The 22,102-nt window shown below is 34.2% G+C and overlaps 1 protein-coding gene across 13 annotated transcripts in view; it reads right to left on the reverse strand.

Moving 5' to 3' along the window:
- Positions 1 to 22,102, reverse strand: part of C2CD5 (C2 calcium dependent domain containing 5) — a 70,938-nt gene that overhangs the window by 31,152 nt on the left and 17,684 nt on the right. For 7 of the 13 annotated variants that reach the window (XM_049822408.1, XM_049822414.1, XM_049822411.1 and 4 more), the window contains 2 exons: positions 19,025 to 19,110; positions 13,240 to 13,348 (listed from right to left, as the gene is read on the reverse strand). In XM_049822408.1, coding sequence (XP_049678365.1) covers positions 13,240 to 13,348; positions 19,025 to 19,110 — 195 coding nt within the window. Of the gene's footprint in view, positions 1 to 11,332; positions 11,399 to 13,239; positions 13,349 to 18,059; positions 18,943 to 19,024; positions 19,111 to 21,567; positions 21,763 to 22,102 lie in introns of those variants that run through there. The other 6 variants (XM_049822405.1, XM_049822406.1, XM_049822407.1 and 3 more) reach the window with 4 other exon arrangements.

Below are 22,102 nucleotides of genomic sequence, written 5' to 3' on the forward strand. Positions count from 1 at the left end.
TCAGCAATTAGTTTCCCAGAACTAAAGCTCTTCTCGCAAGCTTTTTACATACGAAGTCAACAAGTATTGCCATTTACAATTAGAGTTTGTCAACTGTTTCTTCTTTCAAAATGGCTTACCTGTACCAATGAACTTAGTTGAAAACTACGTTAATTGTTGATACATAAAATAAGGGGAAAACCAATAACAAACAATATAGGCACTCAGATGCTACAAAGGGTTCTGAGTAGACAGATTCTTCTACAATTTCCCTGAAATCAACTGAACTTTGCACAGATACAAACTTCTAGCCATTGAGATCTCCTTGCTGAATCATAATTTAGAATATCAATGTCAAAACCTGAGATTCATTGGGAACCAATTTTGTACTAATAGGGGTATTTATAAATATAGTGTATGATAACCCTATATCATACACTAGGTTCTCTGACAACATGACAAACAAAAATGAAAGATGCAGATATACACAGATTTTGAAATTTACTGAAACAAAAATATTGTACGGCAAGATGTATTCATTCATGAATTTACCTCAACTTTTCGTTTAGAAGTAGGCTTTCAGCTTTCTAAAACGAACTTATGATCATTTGCTAATTAAAAAAAAAGAGCACAGAGGTATGTATATTCAACTATACCTAACTTTAGATGTTAACGCTTGTGTACTGACTAGCCTTGGGTGTCCAGACTGAAGTTTATCCAACCTTTGCTTTAAGAAATTAACACTGAACAGAAAAAACCCTACAGTTAATAGTTCTTAGGAAGGTTCTACATAATCAAGACAAAATATACACATCAAGACACAAAACAGGCTAAGGATTTTCATTGACTGTATCAATCACGTTCCATTACATCCAAGTTCACCTTCAACATGTTTCAATGAATTACTAGTAGAATCTCAAGGCACTGCAGTTCGCTGTCTATCAACGTGAAAATGCCGTTTAAAACACTTCAACTAACTGGAAAATCAAATGCTCAGGATGACACACAGTAATCCTGACTCAGATGGTTGAGTACCTATTAGCAAAGTCTCACACTCTTCAGCTTTCAAAAGCTGAGAACCATGCAGAAATAATCCATCACATTATAGCGTTGGAGTTTCCAAGCTCAGCTATGAGAACCATTTGTGGCACACATAAAGGAAAGTGGGAGGTGAAACGTCTTCTCTTTTGCATGTGCATCTCTGTCTGAACAGAGGCTGTGATTGCTGCCACCAGTTAATGGCAGTAGTGGTACATGAACAGAGCAACTTTGGAAATCCATCTTAAGGCAATGGCTACATAATCTGACAAAATGGGGAGCTGTATGGGAGATGCAAGACCACAAGCACACTCTGTAAATGTTATCACTAACTGTATGGTGGAATGGACATGGATCTTGGGAGCAATTCCTCCTTCCCCACCCAATCATGGACAAGATCACTTACCAATGTGCGTTTCTAACAGAAAAGTGTTAGTAAGAAAAGTGGTTCACTGACTATGCAGAACAATTCTTGTTCAATTAGACTTGATCACAGACAGCTGGCTGAACAGCCACACAAATTTTTGTACTTCACAGAAAAATACCTACAAAGGAGAATTAATCTTTTTCCAGACATAAACAAAGACAAAAAAGCCAATTTTACTAAATTATCACTTTTCTCTTCACACCTTTAGGTACTATTTGGCAAAAACTGCTCCTACTTGTTACCAAAGACCTTTCTATGACAAGAAGTGCAAGAAAATGTGAAGTCATGATGAAGGAGCTGAAAGTGAGCAACAAGTAAAGTGACAGGGGATGAGCAGGGGAATAAAGAGTAAGATTACAAACACGAGTATGATACTGAAAAGGTATGTAGCCACAGTAAAACTGAAACAGAATGAAATGCTGAAAGGGAACATGTAGGCTTAAAGGGAACAGAAAAGGTAGAAATAGTGACGGGTCCCAAACTCTATGCAAACTTCTAACTTTCCTCCACAAAAATTTATAGTTTAAATTAAAGTTTAGAAACATATTCCTCAGAGTGTTAACATAATTTTCTCACCTAACTTACCTACAAGAACGCCTTATCATAATGGAAAGCACATATTGTTGTTAGGTTGCTCAATGCTATATCTTGCTAAAAGACATTTAACCCTTTACTCTGAAAATTTGTTCAACATCAGAATTAACAAAACTATTAACTACAGTAATATAATGGATCATTTTCATTCTTCTTAGAGATAAGAACAATTTTCCAGCCATTGTCTTCAGTGTTAACAGGATCAGGCCCAATATCTTTCAAAAAAATCCAACAAATTCTTATTGCACAAGTTCAAAAATTTCTATAAGAGTCATGCATAAACAAGTGTTTGTAAAGACGACTGGGTCCTCTGCTTAAGACATTTAAGTAAGTATTTTTTTCTTCCAGGTAGAGGCCAAAAATATGACAGTAAGTTTATATATAAATACTGTACATTTAGTTTACTTGAACTTACCTTTGCATATTAAAACACAAAATGATTGTCTACAATTAAAATCAAACACCACGACATTGCAATAATAAATTGATACAAAACACTGAATGCAGTGCAATGTGTAGCATTCATATTCTTCTGACAAATATTTTCACAAGCAGCCTTTTTTGACACATGAGCCACACAATTTCACATGGGGATGCCATTGTAGCATTTACAAGTTTAGTAAGCTAAGGATTTACATAAACAATTAGAGGAGTTAGGGAAGCAGGATGGCATGTGTCCAGTACACTCCATAAGAGTGTCTGTTGTTGTTTTTTGCTAAGGCAAAAGCTTAAGAACTAAGGGTTTGCAAAGCAGATTCAGCAGACAGTAGCCAGAAACGGTGGGTATTTTGGCGCATGCTTGGATCAGGTGACAGTACAGACTGAAAACTATGGCAGCTCACTGAAATGGTTACAGAAAGTAATGGCCCTGGATTCTAGGTGGAAGCAAAAAGGCAAGCATACATAGCACTCAATCACAAGCTTTTCTAGCAAATCTACCAAGTAGTTTATAGCAAGGTTTATCTATAACTTTAAGCAAAAAAATTTGCAAAAATTACACTGCTATTATGCGCCCTTTATTAGAAACCAAAGACTGAATATTAAACCTACTTTTATTAACGTTTCAAAATTGGCATGATATTTATAACAAAGTGGAAGCAAAGCACACTGTTTCTAGAGCTGAAGACCTGAGAAACAATGTTGTCAACAGTACAGTATTCTATAGAAATCGTGCCAACTCAAACCTCCTCCAGCTGAAGCTTTCCAAGCATTTTATTAAACAGCTTTACAAGATACAAACAGCACTGTATTTATTTTGTTCCCTACATGTTTGAGTCAGTTCTATCCACCACCAATTCACCTATCTCTTTCCTTCAAAATACCAGGTTGACTTCTATGAGGCTGTATTGTCGATGGGACAACATCCTGTCCAAATCTTTCACCAGGAGACAACCCTGGACACTATCAATTCTTTCTAATTCAGAAGAAGCAACACCTGTCCAAAGTTATTTGCTAGAGGTTCACTTGTACAGGGCCTTTCAAGAATTAGCCAGAATTTGCATTATGCTAGGTCCATACAGATTTTTAAAAACTGCAGAAATATTAAGAAGAATGGACCCTTGATTACACAGATCATACTCAAGAGTTACTGTAATTAAAGCTGAATCCCTAGACATCCTGAGACAATTATTCTGAAACAGGAACTGTATGATTAATTTCAACCTATTTCAATATTGTATAATTCAGTAAATATTTACATTTATAATGCAACATTCTGAAATGAGGATGACAATCATACTATTAAAGTTTTCACAATCTAGAAATGACTCATTGTTCTGTTGTCTCCAAACTGGCAACAGAGGCACCAGTAATATTCTTTCAAATTAAATCTGAGTCTTTCACTAGGCAGAGCCATAATCCACACCTTCCTGACCCTCTTATTCTTTTATCTTCTTTATTAAAACCTATTAATCAGCTTATACAGAAAAAAGGTGGGGATTTTCTGTAGTTTTTGTTTTTTGTTTTTTTTTAAGAGACACCTTTGTTAGGTTTACAAGCACCCTTCCCTGGATCCTGAAGTTTAATTTAATCCTCTCTGGTTATCCCATAAATATTGGAAATTCCCATCATCTTTCTAAAATATTTCATAAGGGAGTGTACAAAAAGCCAAGTCCTCTTGTCTGTAAAGTTTAAACACAAAATTTGGGTAGCAAATAACTAAGCCTACAGCAGATCAACTTAAATCTTTCCAGAGATCTTCAAAGCCACTCCATCCTTTTTTAAAAATTACTCTCTATATTCACCCTTAAGATGTGAAAATGAAAACTTGAGGAAGTAGATTATTGGAATTTATCAAATGAAAACTAAGATACACTAAAACAGCAGAAAGCAGTGCAACCATACCACCAAAGAGAACAGGTACACTTACTCCTACAAAAGTTAAACTACAGACAAAGCATCCAGCCTGGAGAATATTGAATCAGTGCTGTTCTGCCAGATGAGGTCAGAGAGCACGTATCTCAATTCTCAAGCCCAAACTGCTGAATAAGCAAAACAGCAGGTTTAAGTCTGGTTGTTGAAGAAATTAAATTACTCAAGAAACAATTTTAAGAACGTTTAGGATTAAAATCGCATCCAGCTTTCATGCATTTACAGGATGAGATATTTCAGCTGGCTGACTGAACAGAAAACCATTCATTTGCAGGGCTAGTTTTCTATTGGGTTGGTCAGGCCAAATCACTACATGACCACCAGAAGACTGCAAGAGCACATGGCAGGAATCATACAGAAAAGCAGCACCACTCCTTTTAGTGGCAGCTCACTATTGAGGAGTGTTAGCTTTAATATCAAGCAGCAAAGTGTCCCTTAGTAACATTCTCATCAAAACTCCTGAATTCTTTTCGTATATTCTGAGTTTCAGAAAAATACCTGTATTACTGCTACGAAGCTAGAGAATGCTCTTTTTTTCTTACCAACAGAAAAAAAAAAAAAAAAAGACTTTAAGTATGAAACAGAATTAACAGAATCTCCATAGCTTCTATATCTCTGATATGGGTGAATGTATTTGTAATTTAGACAGAAACATATGGAATTATACTTCCATTAAGGAATTTTAAAATGGATCAAGAGATGTTTTTACCTATCTCACCCCTAAAAGGGAATTATAAAAATCCTACTTCAAAGTTTGGCTTTTGGAATCCTACTTTAACTTCCAATCAGCTTGCTCAGCCATATTCCTGAGCAACTTTATATTCTCAACATCCCCAACAGCAAGCCTTGAGATGTCTCCCTGCATTTGTTCCTCATCTCAAGTAAATATTTCTTGGAACAGTTTAAATGCTGAGATACCTAAAGATTAGCATCTTGTAAGCCTTATGACTGACATCACTACACACAAGTATTTTATACAGTCCACTGTGGCATACCATCTGTGATCCAAACTAATTCAACTTTGTAAATCTAAACAGAATGTCCCAGATTTAAAAAAAAAAAAAAAAAAAAAAGGCGCACAACTACTTGGATCTTCACACTGAAAAAAGCGAACCTCCACTGTTCTACACTTTGTCTATCAGCCACATATTGCAAGTTATACTTTTAATTGATCTTAGGAATAAACATGCAAGAATCACTTCGACAAACTACAGCATAATTTAACCTTTTCTAAGTATTAAAAGTAATCTTTGAAGCAATAGTTTTCCATAAACTGGTTCAACGAAATCTGCTGCAAATACCAACGAGCATTAACTACACAGCCAGAATGGTAATATATCCTATAACTTTTGCTTTTAATCATAGATGAAGGTCTGATAGGAACAGCACAAGCTGCAAAAAAGTATCATCTTAAAAAAATAAAAATAAAAAAATCATGTAATAATACAAAAACCTGCTGTAATAATTTATCACTAAAGGAAACTACCATGTGATACAACTTAAACAAAATTTTAAAAAATAAAATAAAAAAGATACAATATTTGAAGAAAAAAATGTTCAGAGTATTTATATGTGTACATATTAAATATTAAACCTAAAATTAAACCATTATGATAACACTTAAAAATAAAGGTTTAAACTTCACCATACTTCCTTAGACTTATAAAAGTTCAAGAGTAGTGTCTGAACGTAAAATGTTAAATATCAGAAATTAATTTGTCTCTGGAAAATCAGTGTGCCAGGCCTAAATATGTAACTTTGTCATTCCAGCTTTTAGTTATTATTTTGATCAGCCATTCATCCTATAATGGTGAAGTCCTCACAGCTCTGTATAAGGTTCCTCTAATCATAAGATAAGTGGGACACTAAAGAAGGTCTAGGGACCTGTTTTAATTGATCCTATTACAGTAACGAGGGCAAGGTCTGCCACTTTGAAGAGCTGCTAGGTAATAAAGAAACTAGTTATTCTATCTTTTATCTCTCTGTTGCTTTATCATCTTGGCACAATAAACACAACCTATTTTAAAACATGAGCAATCTTCAAAGGAGATCTTCAAATGTCAGCAACAAAGGGGCTATTACCCAAAGCTGGAGACACTATGCTATAACAAGCCACGTCTTCTTAAACCACATTTTATCCATTTTGTAACTAGTGTCACAAAATGAACTACAAGTGTGATTTTAAAGCTTTAAACAAGCCAAAGTAGCTGGAACCTTAAAACAAGCAACAATAATACTAGTTTATCTAACACAGTCCTTGAAAGAAACGTACAGAATTTTATACACAAAAAAATTAATCTCTCCATAAATACAGATATATGTTCACAGACAGGACTGACGCTTTCTTGCTGACTCCCATGCAAACTATCTACCTCACTGCACAACTGCAGAAATGGGACAGCATTATTTGGCACAAAATGATACTTGCCTCTCTATTTCCTATTCATTCTTTACACTCCTCAGGCTTTTACTTGTTACATTCACAGAACCTCTGCATTCATTATTTCTATCCACTCACAACTGTTTATTTTGTTTTAAGACAAACTAGCGAGAGAAGCCTCTCAACTTGTAGATCCAGGAAGCCTTTCCTACAGTGCCTTTTGGGGTGAGTTCAGGACCTCAATGAGACTGCATTAAGAGACACCAAAAAGTCAAAACTTATAAGAACCACTGAAAATATTAGTGCAAAAGGTCAAAGAAAAATTGCACTAACAGAGCCTAAAGTATAAACTGAACCAGGAAAAAAAAACAAAAAAGAAAAAAGAAAAACACTATGGTATTTCTTTGTAAGAAACATAGCACACTGAGGAACTTCAGTCTTAGCCCTAAGAAGGAAAATCTCTTGTGCCTAATTCAGCTCAGATAATGATCTTATCCATTAACATTTAACCAGTTATTTCTATAATCCTGTTTCGGTCAGTTGAACTTGTGTTATCAGCCATCTTCCTACAATACTGCCAGTGGACATTTTACAAGGACCTGTTTACCTGTAATTATGTAGTAGTTAGGAAGGTTTCCTTTCAACTAGTATAATTATAGTTTTCTACTAACAATAATATGTTTTGAGCCAGGCAAGAAGTTCTACAACTATATCTTTGCAACCACAGAGTGACATATTTTAAGGCTGAAAAACCTCACTGTAATCCATGAAGGAAATTGTATGAAGATAATAGTTTTAGTCAAGCCCCATATTTTGAAATTAGGAAGAGTTATGTGCAAGAATAACACTCTTCCACAAAACCAAAGTTGTCTCTCTCATGTACTATCAATTCAAAACCAAACTGTAGTGGTGCAATAAGCAACAGCTTTATTGGAGCATTTGTGCAGTGAAAAGTCTATGATGGCTTTCACACTATTAGCTAAATTTCAGGGAGACTTTTAAATCAGCATGAACAGATTAAATAGCATTACTTACTATTAGGCAAGGAATTCTAAAGCAAAGACTTTAAATGCCAAGATTATTAATTAATTAATCTCTAACAGAACATAGGAATACTATTCTATACTCACTGACAGTGATCACCCTTTATTCAGTTACATAAGTATCTACTCAGAACTCTCCAAAAGAAAAACAATAAACAGTCCCAAAGAAAATTATTTCATTAATATAAGGGTGCATCTGCTTCAAAAAATAATATTCAAACACCATTCACATTAACCATAAAAACCATCTAGGAATATTCACTCCTCTGGAAAGGTTGCAGAAAAGTAGAGTAAATATTACTGAAAAACATTGCAACCCCTCGCTCTGTTCAGAAAAGCCTCTGACAGCTGCCTTAAGCTCCCATTATCATATCAACACACACTGATGTACAAGAAGTCAACCTGGAAATCCTCCAAGAAAAAGGTGAGAGGTCAAGCTTAAAATATTGTTTTCTACTAGTTCTGAGGGATAGCCACATCAGACACTAACAAAAACATTGACATTTTCTACTGTGTTCTTACAAGTATGCCACATTTACACCCCAGATAGCAGTATGAAATGTCATTTGCACATTCACTGTATGTTTGTATTTCTGTGAAAGAAAAGCATTCAGTTACAGAACCAGAACATACTCAAGCTTTCCTCCTGCATTTCCTCATATACAAAACTAGAGTTCTGGAGAATTTCACATTCCAACAGCAAGTCTGGATATCACACAAGGAGCTCAGGAGACCCTTAGGAATTTTATTGATGATCTTTTCTCCTTCCATGTTTCTGACTACTGGAACTGAAGAATCACTGCTGAAGCAGCTCCCTGAATGATGAGTTTAAAAACATAATTATGGGAGAACACTGTCTATGTTAGTGGAGTGAAACAGCCATATGCAAAAGCAGTCTTTATTCAACAAGTTTCTTGCATTTCCTAAGGAACCTTTCTTCCCTCTATTTAACCTCAAGAAGAAACTTTAACAAAGATCCAGTCTTCTGGATCCAGGATTACTTTCATGTTTTATATTTATAGTACATCTTTAACATCCTTTTTCAGAGACAGCACCAGAATATTTCTTCCACTGCATTGTCCCCTCTTATCTATGAATTTGTGCTCTTGTCTCTCTACTTCTATCTTGCAGATTCATCTTGATCATCTTTTTGTAATTTTACAAGCATTTAAACGATTTTGTCATTAAACTATATGCAATTCCCAGATATTTAAGTAGCTTCTTTTCTATTCATGAAATAAAGTCATTCTTTACTTCCATGTTTGATTTTCAAGCATCTTCAAATCTCTGACTTTTCACCACCATCAGATGGTCCTGTTGTATCTCACACTTTAATTAAACAAGCCTCCCTGCCATTGGCCAAAAAAAAAAAAAAAAAAAAAGTTACTAAACAGGTTACTAGCAGGCTTAAATGAAGCCTGAACATTTTCAAAAAGGGAAATAATCTTAGCCTACTTCTGCTTCTGATCACACTCTTGCTAACATGAATGTAATGTAAAGATGTAGTATTGTTTTCCTTAAGCTGTATAAATCCCTGCTCTCCTTCAGACCAAGTATTAGCCAGCAATAACAGTGTTGGCAATAAAGCTCTAGAAGGTGGAAATGAATAGAAATCTTCTCCTTTGGTTTCTCAGTGATAACAGATCTGCACAGCATATTCATTATTCCTAAAACAGAGTTAACTTGTATGTAATCTGCAACTCTACTATCCATCACACATGATATGTAACAACTGATTTAACTCCCTTCCTCCTTTCTTCTTCGTTGAGGAACACACCTAGCACTGCAAAAGAAATACACTTCCAGGACTGTAAGCATAAACTGCTCAGTCCCTACTAGTAGGATTAATCAAGACTGTTACTACAGAGCTGCTGACACATCTCAAGGCAACACAAATACAGTTCTCAGCAAGGTATTAACTCTAAAATTACTGTCAAGAAATGAATTAATGACTTCCCCTTAACTTCCTACGCTTACATTTTGGATCACTTTATAGCCTAGCTCAAGGTAAGTTTGGTGTCTGCACATAACTCAATTACTCTATTATTCTCATAAAACTCTTCCATGGTAACATCCTACCACTATGTTGAAGAAGCAACAACTGATTCAAACCTTTCAAGGTCGCATACAAGATGAAAAATTTTGACACATTTTTAACATCTCGGATCAGACTATGCTATACCAGTAATAGATTTGAGAATTTAATAATACTGCTTTCATACAGAAAGTGAAATTTGTTTTAGATTATTATCACTTTAGAACAAGCAAATAAAAGCAACAAAACCAGAAACCCCCATAATCATAGTATTACAGGACACTTACTCTAGCAAGGAACAAGGATACAAAAATGAGCCAATAGTTTTAGGCACTAGCTATTATTGAACTATTTGTAAATTGAAAAATGTATATACATAATTTAACCTGAAATTTAGAGCATGACACAGAGCTGCACTGCAACAGTGAAGTACCAAGACGAAAAGCTTTTTCCCAGGGGAAACAAACCCCCAGAGGTCAGCTTTATACCTTTTTACTGTGCCAGCTTTAAAAACAAAGTTTGGCAAGGCCTGCTGGCTTGAATATTATATGCAGAGAAGTTATGCCTGCCTTCTTCCAAAGCATGCTAAATTTCCAGAAGAAAGGCGGGGGGGGGGGGGGGGGGGGGGTTGAAGTCTTTATTTCTCCCCCTAATATGCCAGTACTCTATGTAGACTGCATCATCAATTCATCCATTCTCTCTGCAGCTGTATAAAGAAGTTACACACTTTGATCCATAAATCTGCATAACAAAATAGAATAATGGGGCTTTTTTCAAGTTAGGTGTTAAAGTGATTAAAAAGTTCAAATAATTATGCCCTAAGTCCTGCAAGCTGATTGCATTTTACAATACAAGATTTATGAACCAACAAATCCCGGGCTACATACAACCCTTCTCTTTAAACAGACAGTCCTCTTTGTCTATTTTCCATTCTCTCAGACAAGTTTTTATAACTATTATTTAGAACAAACACATTCATCAATTTCCTGAAATTAACAGAAGTACAGCCACCCTTGAAGAGGTGCAAGCTCATGCAAAACAAAATAAAAAACTAACCAACAGCCCCCGCCCAAATCAAACCAAATAAGAACAAAAAAAAATTGATTTAAAAAAAAAATTTGATTCACAGCTGACATGATCCCAACTGTATAAATAAGAATCTATTCTCTTTCCCTAAATTACTTGCTTCATGGACACTGAGCTCAAAGCTACTACAAAATAATCATCTGAACATTCAGCTTTCCAGATTGATACTATTCTTAGCAATGCTATTTTATACTAAAACAATGTTTTGAGATTTTAAAGAAAGCCTTTAACAACATTAAAACAAGACATTTAGGCATTTTATAATTAAACAGATTTAAATTTGAAGCATTAACCTAAATATCCTACAGCATTTCTAAGAACTTCACTGAGCTGCCATAATTTCTGTCAGCATATGTAGTACTGAATGACTAGTAAAATACCTGAATTGAAACTATTCCAGTCTAGCAGTTTGTATGATCTTGTGTTACCCATAATTCCGACAAAGGCTGAGTTCAAAACAGCAAATTAGTAGATCAGTTATAGGAGCAGAATAGTGAAAAAAAACTACCAACAAGAACACAATTGACAACACCACTCCACAGGAACTGGAAAGACACAGACAGCAGAGTTAATAAGAGGCTGAAATAGAAAGGGAAAAAAGGAGCATGCTATAGCAATCTAGCACTAGGCGTGATCAAAGTGTACAGTATATAGCAATTATTCTCTTATTGATAAATTCTCAATACGCCTTCAAATGTTCTTTCCTCTTCTACATTTTCCTGTTTATTCACTCGCCAGTTTGTTTCCTTCAATATTTTAGACTTGACTCAAATGCTTAATACAATTATCACTATATCAGAAATTTTTTTTTTCTACTTCTTCACCTCCCCTCCCATAGCCATGTGCCTTCACTCCCCTTTTTGTTTTCATTGTTTTGCAATATACTGAGTTCAAAGTATCATGCATCTTACATTCACTCGTCAGGAGCAATCTACAAGTCCCATAAAAACACTGCAAAGAGCCACTTAGTTGTGCAAATATGCATCCCTATCTTCTCTTAATTCTTATCCTGCTTTCAGTCAGCTGGTAAAAAGAAAGGGGTGCATAATGCAAGAAATCAGTTTTAAAAAAAACTTTTGAGCAAATCTGGGGTTTTTTTTTTTTCACTTTGTCTTAAGTAAATTTATCACACAGTAGATTTTGCACAAAAATCACCTATATCAGAAAGCTGTTGAAAATACAGACGCCTAAGACAACTCTGTGGCAAAGAAAGGGAGGACTCGCATATAAATAATACTTCAACATTTCTCTTAATCTTCCCTCCACCATGTAAATAAATCTTAACAATAGGGAAAAAAGAACAGTATTGTGTACTCGTATGCTTTTAAAAATCCCTTAAAGTAGGGGGGGGTTTAATTCAAATTAAGTCTCAGATTTTATTTCATGTTGTCAGTTGACTGAATCTTTAGATCAGCAACAATCTACCTGCTTACAGAATTACCTGCCTTAGGCCACAGGAAGAAGAAAAGGAAAAAGACTTTTTTTTTTTTTTTTTAATTTTAAATTACTTTTAAAGGTGCATTTGCACAAACTTAATTACTCCTGACTAGTGCATGCAAAACCACTACAGGTGCTATTTCTTCCTCTCCTCTGTCTGCATTTTTAAGTGAGCTCTTAACTCCAAGTTTTTACACAGTATTCCTCAGTTTGTCTCAGTGAATGTAACAACAAAGTCTTCAGAATCAAAAGTCATTTAATTCTGATGTCAGAACTAGGACATGCAAAATACACATGTTCTAGTACTGGGGTTACCAGGTAATTATTAAATAAAAATCTTAAAGTACTGTTCAGTCTATGTTTTTAAGAACAGAAACAAAGCTGTAAAGGTTTTATCAAAAGAGGTTAAAAACATGTATTGAGCTAAATTGTAGTCATTAGTCCTTAAGGATTTGAAGGAGCTGAAAATTAGAAAACATTCATAGTTAAGATCAAGTATTTCATCTTATTTTGTTTGAAAGGAAAACGTGCATCAAGTTTTGATATTAAAAAGTGGTAAAAAAATAATTAAACCCTTGGTAATTGAAAGACAGTTTTTAGTGCAAAGTTACTGGATTCAAAGTACTTAATTATTTCATTAACTTGCTGAAAAGTTACTCACTAAAAACACACCCCCTGAGTGACTAATTTTTTAAGCTTAAATGATTGTCTGAAAAATACTGCTTTTAATATACATTGTTAGAATAGTTTAGTATCTATTCAAACACTGTTATGTCATAAAGTTATAAAGATCAGCATTACATGACTATGACTGGACTTGAGCAAGGAAGTTGTTCTTGTATTAACATACCAGGATTGTGAATGCGATCCAGGAGCTTCACAGACCGTGCACTGACAACACCACCAACATGGACAAGAAAGCCTGGTGGAAAGGTCGTCAAGGTAAAAAATGGAAATTCCTGTTATGATTAAAAACAAACATCAAATGACTGCTTACCAACCACTGCTGATTGCCAATAAACATGCAGTGAATTGATAATTTCCCTGAAATACAAGCAAAGCAGTTACATTAGGCCAAACGTGTCCTTCAGGCTTACTTAGCACTACGTTACCATATGTCTTCATATGCACATAGTATAATAAAAGCAGAGGTATTATACAATGTAAGAATACTTTTCCCCCATAGAGTTGTATCTCGGCACGATATTAATAAATAATCAAAACTTTACACATTTGTGTTAACAAAGCCTCTATTGGTCCACTTTCAGAATGGCAGCTAAGTAACATAATTCTAATTTCATTATCTGATACAACAATAAAGGAATATTTTTCTCCATTTTTTAGATCTTATTGTTACAACTGACTGCAGTTTGATCCTGAAGCACAGGGTAAAACAAACCGTAGTCTCACAAGAATGATGAATGTCTTATTACAGGAAAACATACCTAAAAAATAGTAATGGACTGCTTTGCTAGTGTTCTAAGTACTAAATGTAACAAGTACATACATATCCATCTTCTAGAATAAAGCGTAAATCTTTCAAATACAACTGCAAGTTCTTAAAATGAGGAAATTCACTTCCAATTCATTTGCATAAATTAGTTTTTAGTAATTTGTAATTAAAACAAAGAATAAGTTTCAGCAACTACTCAAAAATGTGGTTCATACAAGAGGCAAAGTAAGTGATAGCAGTAATTTTTTATGACACACATGATGAAATAAAACAGTCATATTCAAAGTAGGTGAGCCCAAAACTGGAAGATTTTATTTTCTACAGAGACATTCTACGGAATGTCTAATATACACATGATAGCACACTTATGGGGGAAAGGCAATAGATTTATGTTCAGCAATTCTAAATGCATAGAGGCAAAAAAAGAAAAATAAAAGAAAAATCATGCAATCGTGGTTTATATAGTCATGATGATTGGTTAAATGGAAAAAATAAACACCATAATTTTATATGAGAGAAAGTACCGTATAGATTCCTTTCTCACATACTTGAAGCACTTGCAAAAGTACAGTTCAACTGAGCTTCTACCTAAACAGTGTACATGCTGCAGATTAAATGAGGATCACGGTTCTTCCAGCAATACATGGCATGAAAAGTCCTCTTAAACTTAAGTCCAATGGAGATTTAAAAATTAATACTTCAGAATTCTTGCCACACTTGTTATTAGAACTCTTACAACTTTTAAAAGGTCCTGCAAACTTCAAGTTTTCTGGATTTTTGTTTGGCTTAGACTTTCAAAATTAAGAGGCAAACTTTGAAATCAGTAACCACAATATCAACAACCAGAAGGAAAAACAAACAAACCAACCAACCCAAACCAAACCAACCCCAAAACACATTAAAACCTGCAGTTGTGCCTTATGATGCAATTAAAAAGCAGGAAGATTTCACCACAGGACTCTGCAAACCTGCTTGACTAATCTGTCTTCAGGATCACCGATGGATCTCTAGAGAGGGCTACATCAAGATTCATCCAGAAGGTTCTAACAGATCACAAAGTGCTTTGCAGGTTATCAGAACAGTCAGAAAGCTCTGACTACAACACAGTCTGAACTCCTCTTCTGTACATCTTTCATGACAAAAAATGGAAAAAATGCAGTACAGTATATCAACACTTTGTTAGAACCCTCTTTCACTGTGGTTCTGTAATATCAACTGTTCAGTGATTCACAAGCATACTGATAATATTTGTCCCTGTATAATTCCATGACACTTATTCTGCCTAACTTACATTTAAATATGTAACATACACGTTTGCTCTGTCCCTTGAATATAGTTATCCAACATTAATGACATTAAAAATAATTAGCTTTCCCAGAAACATAGAAATCAATAAGTCTACTGCATATGCCACCTGTATGAAATTCCATTAAGCCTATACTACATTTGTATTTTATATATACATATATACTCACACTTATATTGTGCTAAAGTAGTATGTAGTGAACAAAGTGAATGATACTCCATGCTCTAAAGCATAAGCACATCCAGTGCTCTTTAATCTATATGGAGATTCAGAAATTACTTTCATTTTTTGTTCATTTTTGTAAGGCTGTGTACTGCAAGTAATTTTAACATGTTCAGACTCCCAGTTTGCCTGATTCCCTACACTACAAACCAGGAATAAAACTTTAAAATAGTAACATGGCTTTATCTCAATCAATGTATCGATACTTGCAAGTCTGTATTATGATACATGCTAAAATTAGACCTATGTCCATCAGTTAATTTCAGCGACAGGCAAACATGGGTAACTGACTGAACCATTCTGACATACTCTTATTCCATTAATAATGTCTCATTCATTCTGACACAGATGGAATGCCATCACTTCGTACAATGGCTTTTTTTCCCCTTTAAGCTCATTTAGAGGATTTGGGTTTTTTACTATTATCTTACTCAAACACAAACAAGTTCCAGCCTCAATTACATGTGGTAACCTGCAATACTTAAAAATTATAAAAGTATACTTATTGCATGGAAAACAGAGATTCTGTAAGAACCAGACGCAGTGTTTCTATATTACAAATCTCCTCTATTACTGCAATCAAGGTGATGCAAGCACAGAGTATTCCCACATGTGAGAAGACACAATAAGATTAAAGTTTCCAAGCTACAACTGAAGATGGTCAATCCTTTTACCAATACCAATTCACTATGCCATTTCACAGTCATTGACTGCATAGACCCTGAAAGAACTGTCACTGGTTTAATCCTTGCAACTACATAAAGATGATATAGTTGGTATTCGGGGAAAGTCTGATACGGTTACAATAAAATCCTCATAAATATTTTTTTAATACAATGTTTTAAAATGTTTGTGTATATGCATACATGTATTGCTAGTATTCTTTTTTAACTACATTTCATACAAAGACACACAAAATAATGAAAAGCACATGGAACAGGGCTACACACACATATCATGTGGTGTTAGTGCCAGCTGAAGCAGTTCTCAAGAGTCCCTTCCAGCCATTGATTCATTCCCATCATTTCGCCATTCCCTCAGATAATGCTCGTAATGCTCAGGTATGTTCATAGAGCTTTTTGGGCTGCACCAGCGTAGGGAACTGGTCCACATTAATATACTGTCAATTTCCTGGTTGAATTATTTTTATTCTAAGCACATTTACTGTGCCATCTCTGGGCTGGATAGTAACAAGAAGGTGCTGGAAAGAAAAGTTGCTTGAGTCAGCATTTCAGCCAAAAGAATCACGCAGAGAACGGCACTCTAACACAACAGTTATCTAGCAGTGCTCTTCAGAGATGAAGATCAACAGATCTCCATTTTGAAAAGGCAGCAGTAAAGATCTCAAGCACTTGCAGAATGCAAACATGGAGGAATAAAACAGCATTTGTCCAAGCTGAGGTCAGAGATACAAAATACCATCAAGAGCAGCATTTGGACATTTCTACAAAAATGTAGGCTAATTTTTTTTATGAGTAAAGTAAGCTCAAATTTTCCCACTGATGGGAACACAACATACACTTTTATAGATAAAAATATACACAAAGATAGCTGTGCTAGAGTTACACTTGCTATCATCAGGCATCCTGTGAATTGCTAAAAATATATTAAAGTACAACGTAACATGTATGTGAGTTTTCCACAGCTGGTGTATTTTACCAGAAGAAATAGAGTAATATTACTGCTCCAACAAAATCTGTCCTCGTTTGCAATTAGGGCTATTTAACTAACACATTAAAAACACATTTGATGAGAAAAAAAAAAAGCTGTGGAGACATCCAGTTAAATGAATGGGTTTTAATATGCCTTAGCACTACCATATACCCAAATAAACTGTACTAAGAATCAAAAGAACTTACCATGTATCTAATACATGTGGAACTATATTATACATATTGAATTTATTCTTTGTTTTCCCAAATAAGCGCTACCCTAACTAATCCAGTCAGGTAACTAGAGTGCACTATTTATGTGTGCGATATTAAAACAGACAAAACAACTTGTGTTATTCATTCTAGTTAAGTAACTCAACCTTAAGGTCACCATAAGACGTAACCATAGCAAAAACACATCCAATATGAAATTTTCAGAAAGACAGCAGGAACATATTTTTTTGTACCAATTAACAGTCTGCATGCTATGCTACATCATCATCAATAACAGACTCAACCTGTTTCCATCCCATTTTACTGTATTTTTTTTCCACTAGACCACAGAGAGGCCTTATCAAAACAATGTGCAAATAATTCAAGCTCTAAAAATGCATTAAGTGCTCTTAATTTACATTTTCAATTATTTTTAAAAAGCTTCCTAAGGAAATAACAGATCAGCCATGAAATATCTGAAAAGCTAGCAAAAACAAAGGTAAACAGAGAAAAGGCTCTTTTTAAAGCATTTTTTTCAAACTAAAACATTAAAAACAAAAAGCCATGGATTTGTAAGTAAAGAGAAATTAAAATGTTAATGGAAATGTATCAACATGCAAAATACTAAGCAAAAATATTCCCATCTGATAAATGCTCTTGAAAATAATGTAACAAATATTTTAAAATCCTGCATAGACAAGATTACAAAGAAATCTGAAAACCTCACAAAAAAGAAAATCAAAATATTTCAAATAATTGTTTAGAAATCCTCAATACAAGAAATAAGGGCTACAAAAAGAGTCACACAATGTTTTGGAACATACCCGCCTTCTACAGAACCTATGAGGCGATCCTCCCTTAGCAATCGATAACACAAAAAATGAGAAGAGAATCATCCACTTACTCAAGATAGTAGCTATTCACTTATATTTCACAGAGGTAGCTGATTTTGTTTTCAACAAACATATATGGTTCTATGTAATTAGTTCAGGTAGCCAGAAATTGTAATTAAACTAGAAGTTATTTCTGAATAGGAAAACATTCACATTTCTGCCTTCAAGACACCTCACTAATAACATTTTGACAAAAGCAGTATATAACCTATTTAAAAAAAGTTCCAAGCACTCATTCCAAAGTTTAAACAAAGAATTATAACCACTATTTTTATTATACAGTCTATTCGGCATAACAACAGATCACATTTTTAGTCCTATAGAGGTTCTTCAAAAGGCTGTAAATCTATAAAGCCCTTTTATTGCTTGGGAAGTGATTTAGGATTTAGGTTTGTGTAAGTTACCATTTTTTAAAGGCTACACGCACACCTTTTCATGTAGTGGAACGAAGGCCAAATTATGCACCAATTTTTTCAAACCTGAAAGTTTTCACAATTATAAATGGGATTTTTCTCCTTGTTTAAAGCTATTCCAATGTTTCTGAACTTGGCTTCTGTAAAAACTTAATACATGATGGTAAAATAGTACACTTACACATGTATCAATAATTTCAAGAGACTAAACAGCAGTTAATTTTTGCTGTTTCTTACACCACCAACTGTAATCACTTGAGTGCTGTGCACATTACAGTTAGTTACTCCACTTTTTTTAATGCTTTAGTAACATTAAAATTTAAATAATTTGTATATAAAATGGCTATTAAATGTTCAATACTTTCAGTACATTTTCTGACCTAAAAGTTACACGTATTTTTAAACAGAAAGTAACAGGAAACTCTTACTACAAGCTAAGTTTTCACTTTAGTAGAGCAGCAATGTAAGTATAAAATGCCTTACCCTTTGTTCCAGAGCTGACTGAGTCTGTTGTCTTAAAAGAGTTTTAAATGGCCCCCCTTCTTTTCCAGCACTCCCACTGCCCATTCCTGAAGAGTATCAGTACAAACGACATTCAAAGAAACATATATTATAATTTGTAATCAAACTTTGATTTTAAAATATACATAATAATCATTGAAAACAGTCAAATTATCCCCATAATTTAAACTTTCAGAAAAGAAATGCTGAGCACCACAGTTTAATTTGGGCTTGGGGGGGGGGGGGGAAGGGCTGTTTGGGATTTGGTTTTCTCATGACTAGCACTGGTTTTTTTAGCATTTAGACAAAACCCCCCTGATCTAAGATCTTTTTCTGCTGTCAACCTGAATTTAAAAAAAAAACTTCAAAATACAAAGACTTAAAGATCTGGGCTTGCAATTTTTTCCTATGATTTATAACTACCTTTTTGGTTTTTTCTTGTTACTGTTGGGAGTTTTGCCTATGCCTTCAATATAGATCTACCTTCTCTGCCTTTAACAGAAAGTTTCTACATAATCAGATTTTCAGGCCTTATCAAAAAGGGCTGAAATGTCACCATTAATTCCAGACTGTTGAACAATGCCTCTCTGCCAGATGACTTTACAGTCTCTCTCTCTCTACTATCATTATCAGTTAAAAAAAAAAACAAAACCAACAAACAAAACAAAAGTAATAAAAACCTGGCTTTCTGAGAGTTTCAGAGTAACTAAATCACTTTTCCTAACTGAGAGGAGACTGTACACACAATTACAGCAGTAGCCATATAATGCATGATTGGGACCAAAAAGAAAATTGCAAAGGCAATGCACATCCTTTGATTTGAAATATAAACTCTGAAAAAAAATTACCAATTATTTTTATTTTCTTTAATATCTATGCAATGAAATATTCACTCATCTGATTCATTCAAACAAGCTAAGGACTACTGCTCAGCATTTAAAACTGCCACACTTATTTGATTACTATATATGCACACACATAACCTGCAGATTATCTGTAAATAAAAATAAGAAATTAACTCCAGTTTTGCATAATACAAGTAATTCTCTCTTTCCTTCCTTCACATATTTTACTCTCACTCCTACCCCCCAATACAGGAGCTTTTCTGAAGAGATCAAAGTTTATCAGATACACAAATATCTTTGCTATTGAATTATCTGTTATCAAGGAACTGTACCCTTAACTGAGTCTGTCAAGATGCAGGTTATATGTATGACAGTAAGTTATCTCCTCTACAGTTAGAAATCACAAAAGTAAAAAATAAACACATACCAAGATTGTGTTTTTCCTAAAGTAAACACAATGCTGGTGAATCAGATTTTCTTAGTAATACTTCATGCCTAAAAACATACTATCATTGGTATTTCTCGTATCTAAAATCATCAGTGCTAACTTGACAAAGCAAAAATAAACACCTAAGTTGTATAGGAAAGCACAAGATAAAGAACAAAAAAAAAGTGTCAGGAGCAGGATGAAATACAAACACTACAGTGCAAACAGTTATGAATGAAGCCAACGTTTCTTTACAGAATTTATAACTAATTTAACGTTAACAGTTCCTTGCTAGTTTTTTTTTCTTCTGATCAAGCATCTAATAAACATGAATGAGATTGTACATATATATCATAGTGCAGTTATTTGTTTTAACCAAAGACTGGGAGATCTGGAAATAATACTGGACTTAATAATGTATGTTAATTAATTCCTAACATTTTCTAAAATTACTAGGCTATCATTACCATATAATTATATATAAAATACTATAATTTTTAAAAAAATATTTTTAGCTGTTCTTGGATAAGGAAACAAAAATATTAGTATCTGTATAGTCCCATTAAACAAGATTAAATTGCTTTTACTATTTGGCATTGATTCTAAACATCATTGTCAGGGACTATACAATAGTAAATACAGACAAACATAGCATAAATACTGGACATGAAACAAACTCAAAAAATGTAAACTAATCAAAATAGTTTCTACAGAAAAAAGCAATAATATCAACTATTTAATTTAAATCTATGAAAATAATGCATGTCAGTGAAATGGAAAAGGAAGCAGTACAAATAAAAACTTTGTACAGGCTTTGTTTAGAACATTAATTTAAAGAGCAAAGTTGCTAGCCATCTGATAGCCATTATTTCAATAAATTATGAATAAATTAATGAGCAAGTGCTTGTTCCATGCAAAATATAGGAACAACAAAGTGAAGGGAATGAGAGGGATTAAAAAAAAAAAGTAAATTATTTTAGTCCAATTGCCAAAGGAAATTTTGCGAGGGAAAATGAGAAAGTTCTGTAGCATAAACTACATGTTTCAAATCCTATAAGAAGTTCTGAAGCCATTTCAAGCTTCTGGGGCAGAGGTGAGAGATGGTATGAATAGTCATGTAGCCAGCAGTTTTCAGAGGCTAATTGAACAAAAACATAGGGTTATAGAAGGCTGTGTGTTAAATGCCCCCGTATCAAATAACAACAACATTTTCTTAGAAGTTTGTTTAAAAGGCCATAATAGATTGATCCTACCAGAAGCAGCCAGAAGCAGCTCTTCAGTGAAAGAAACACTTTTCCTCAGAACAACTGGGCTGACATGGCTAGAGTGTAGAGGGTTAAGGCTAGACCCCGAGAGGAGGAGACAGGACTTTTTAAGATGTGGGGAATCACAAGAGAGTGTAGGGGAGCTGGGAAACAGGAAAATCCTAGGTCCCTGTGGGGAAGGTGCTGTGGAGGAAAGTAATAGAGACAAAGAGATGTAGATTCAGAAGATGACTAAAAAAAACAGACGGAAGAAATCAAAATGAAGCATTTTTTTTTTTCTCCAAATGAACCAGCACTTACTGCTGAATTATTTCTCAACAAACAAACGGAATGACAATACGGCTCCACAATGTGAATGAGAAGCATGTTCTCAAAAATCATGACCTGATTAAATTTTGAAATACTTTTTTTAAAAGCCATGGCAATCTAACATCTATTTTAAATTTTATACAAAATTTCATAAAAAATACTATGGAGTAAAGGCTAAATAACACAGTCTTCTCACACATTTAATTTGATTACT

This window comes from Accipiter gentilis, chromosome 18 (genome assembly GCF_929443795.1).
Source record: "Accipiter gentilis chromosome 18, bAccGen1.1, whole genome shotgun sequence".
Lineage (NCBI taxonomy): Eukaryota > Metazoa > Chordata > Aves > Accipitriformes > Accipitridae > Astur > Astur gentilis.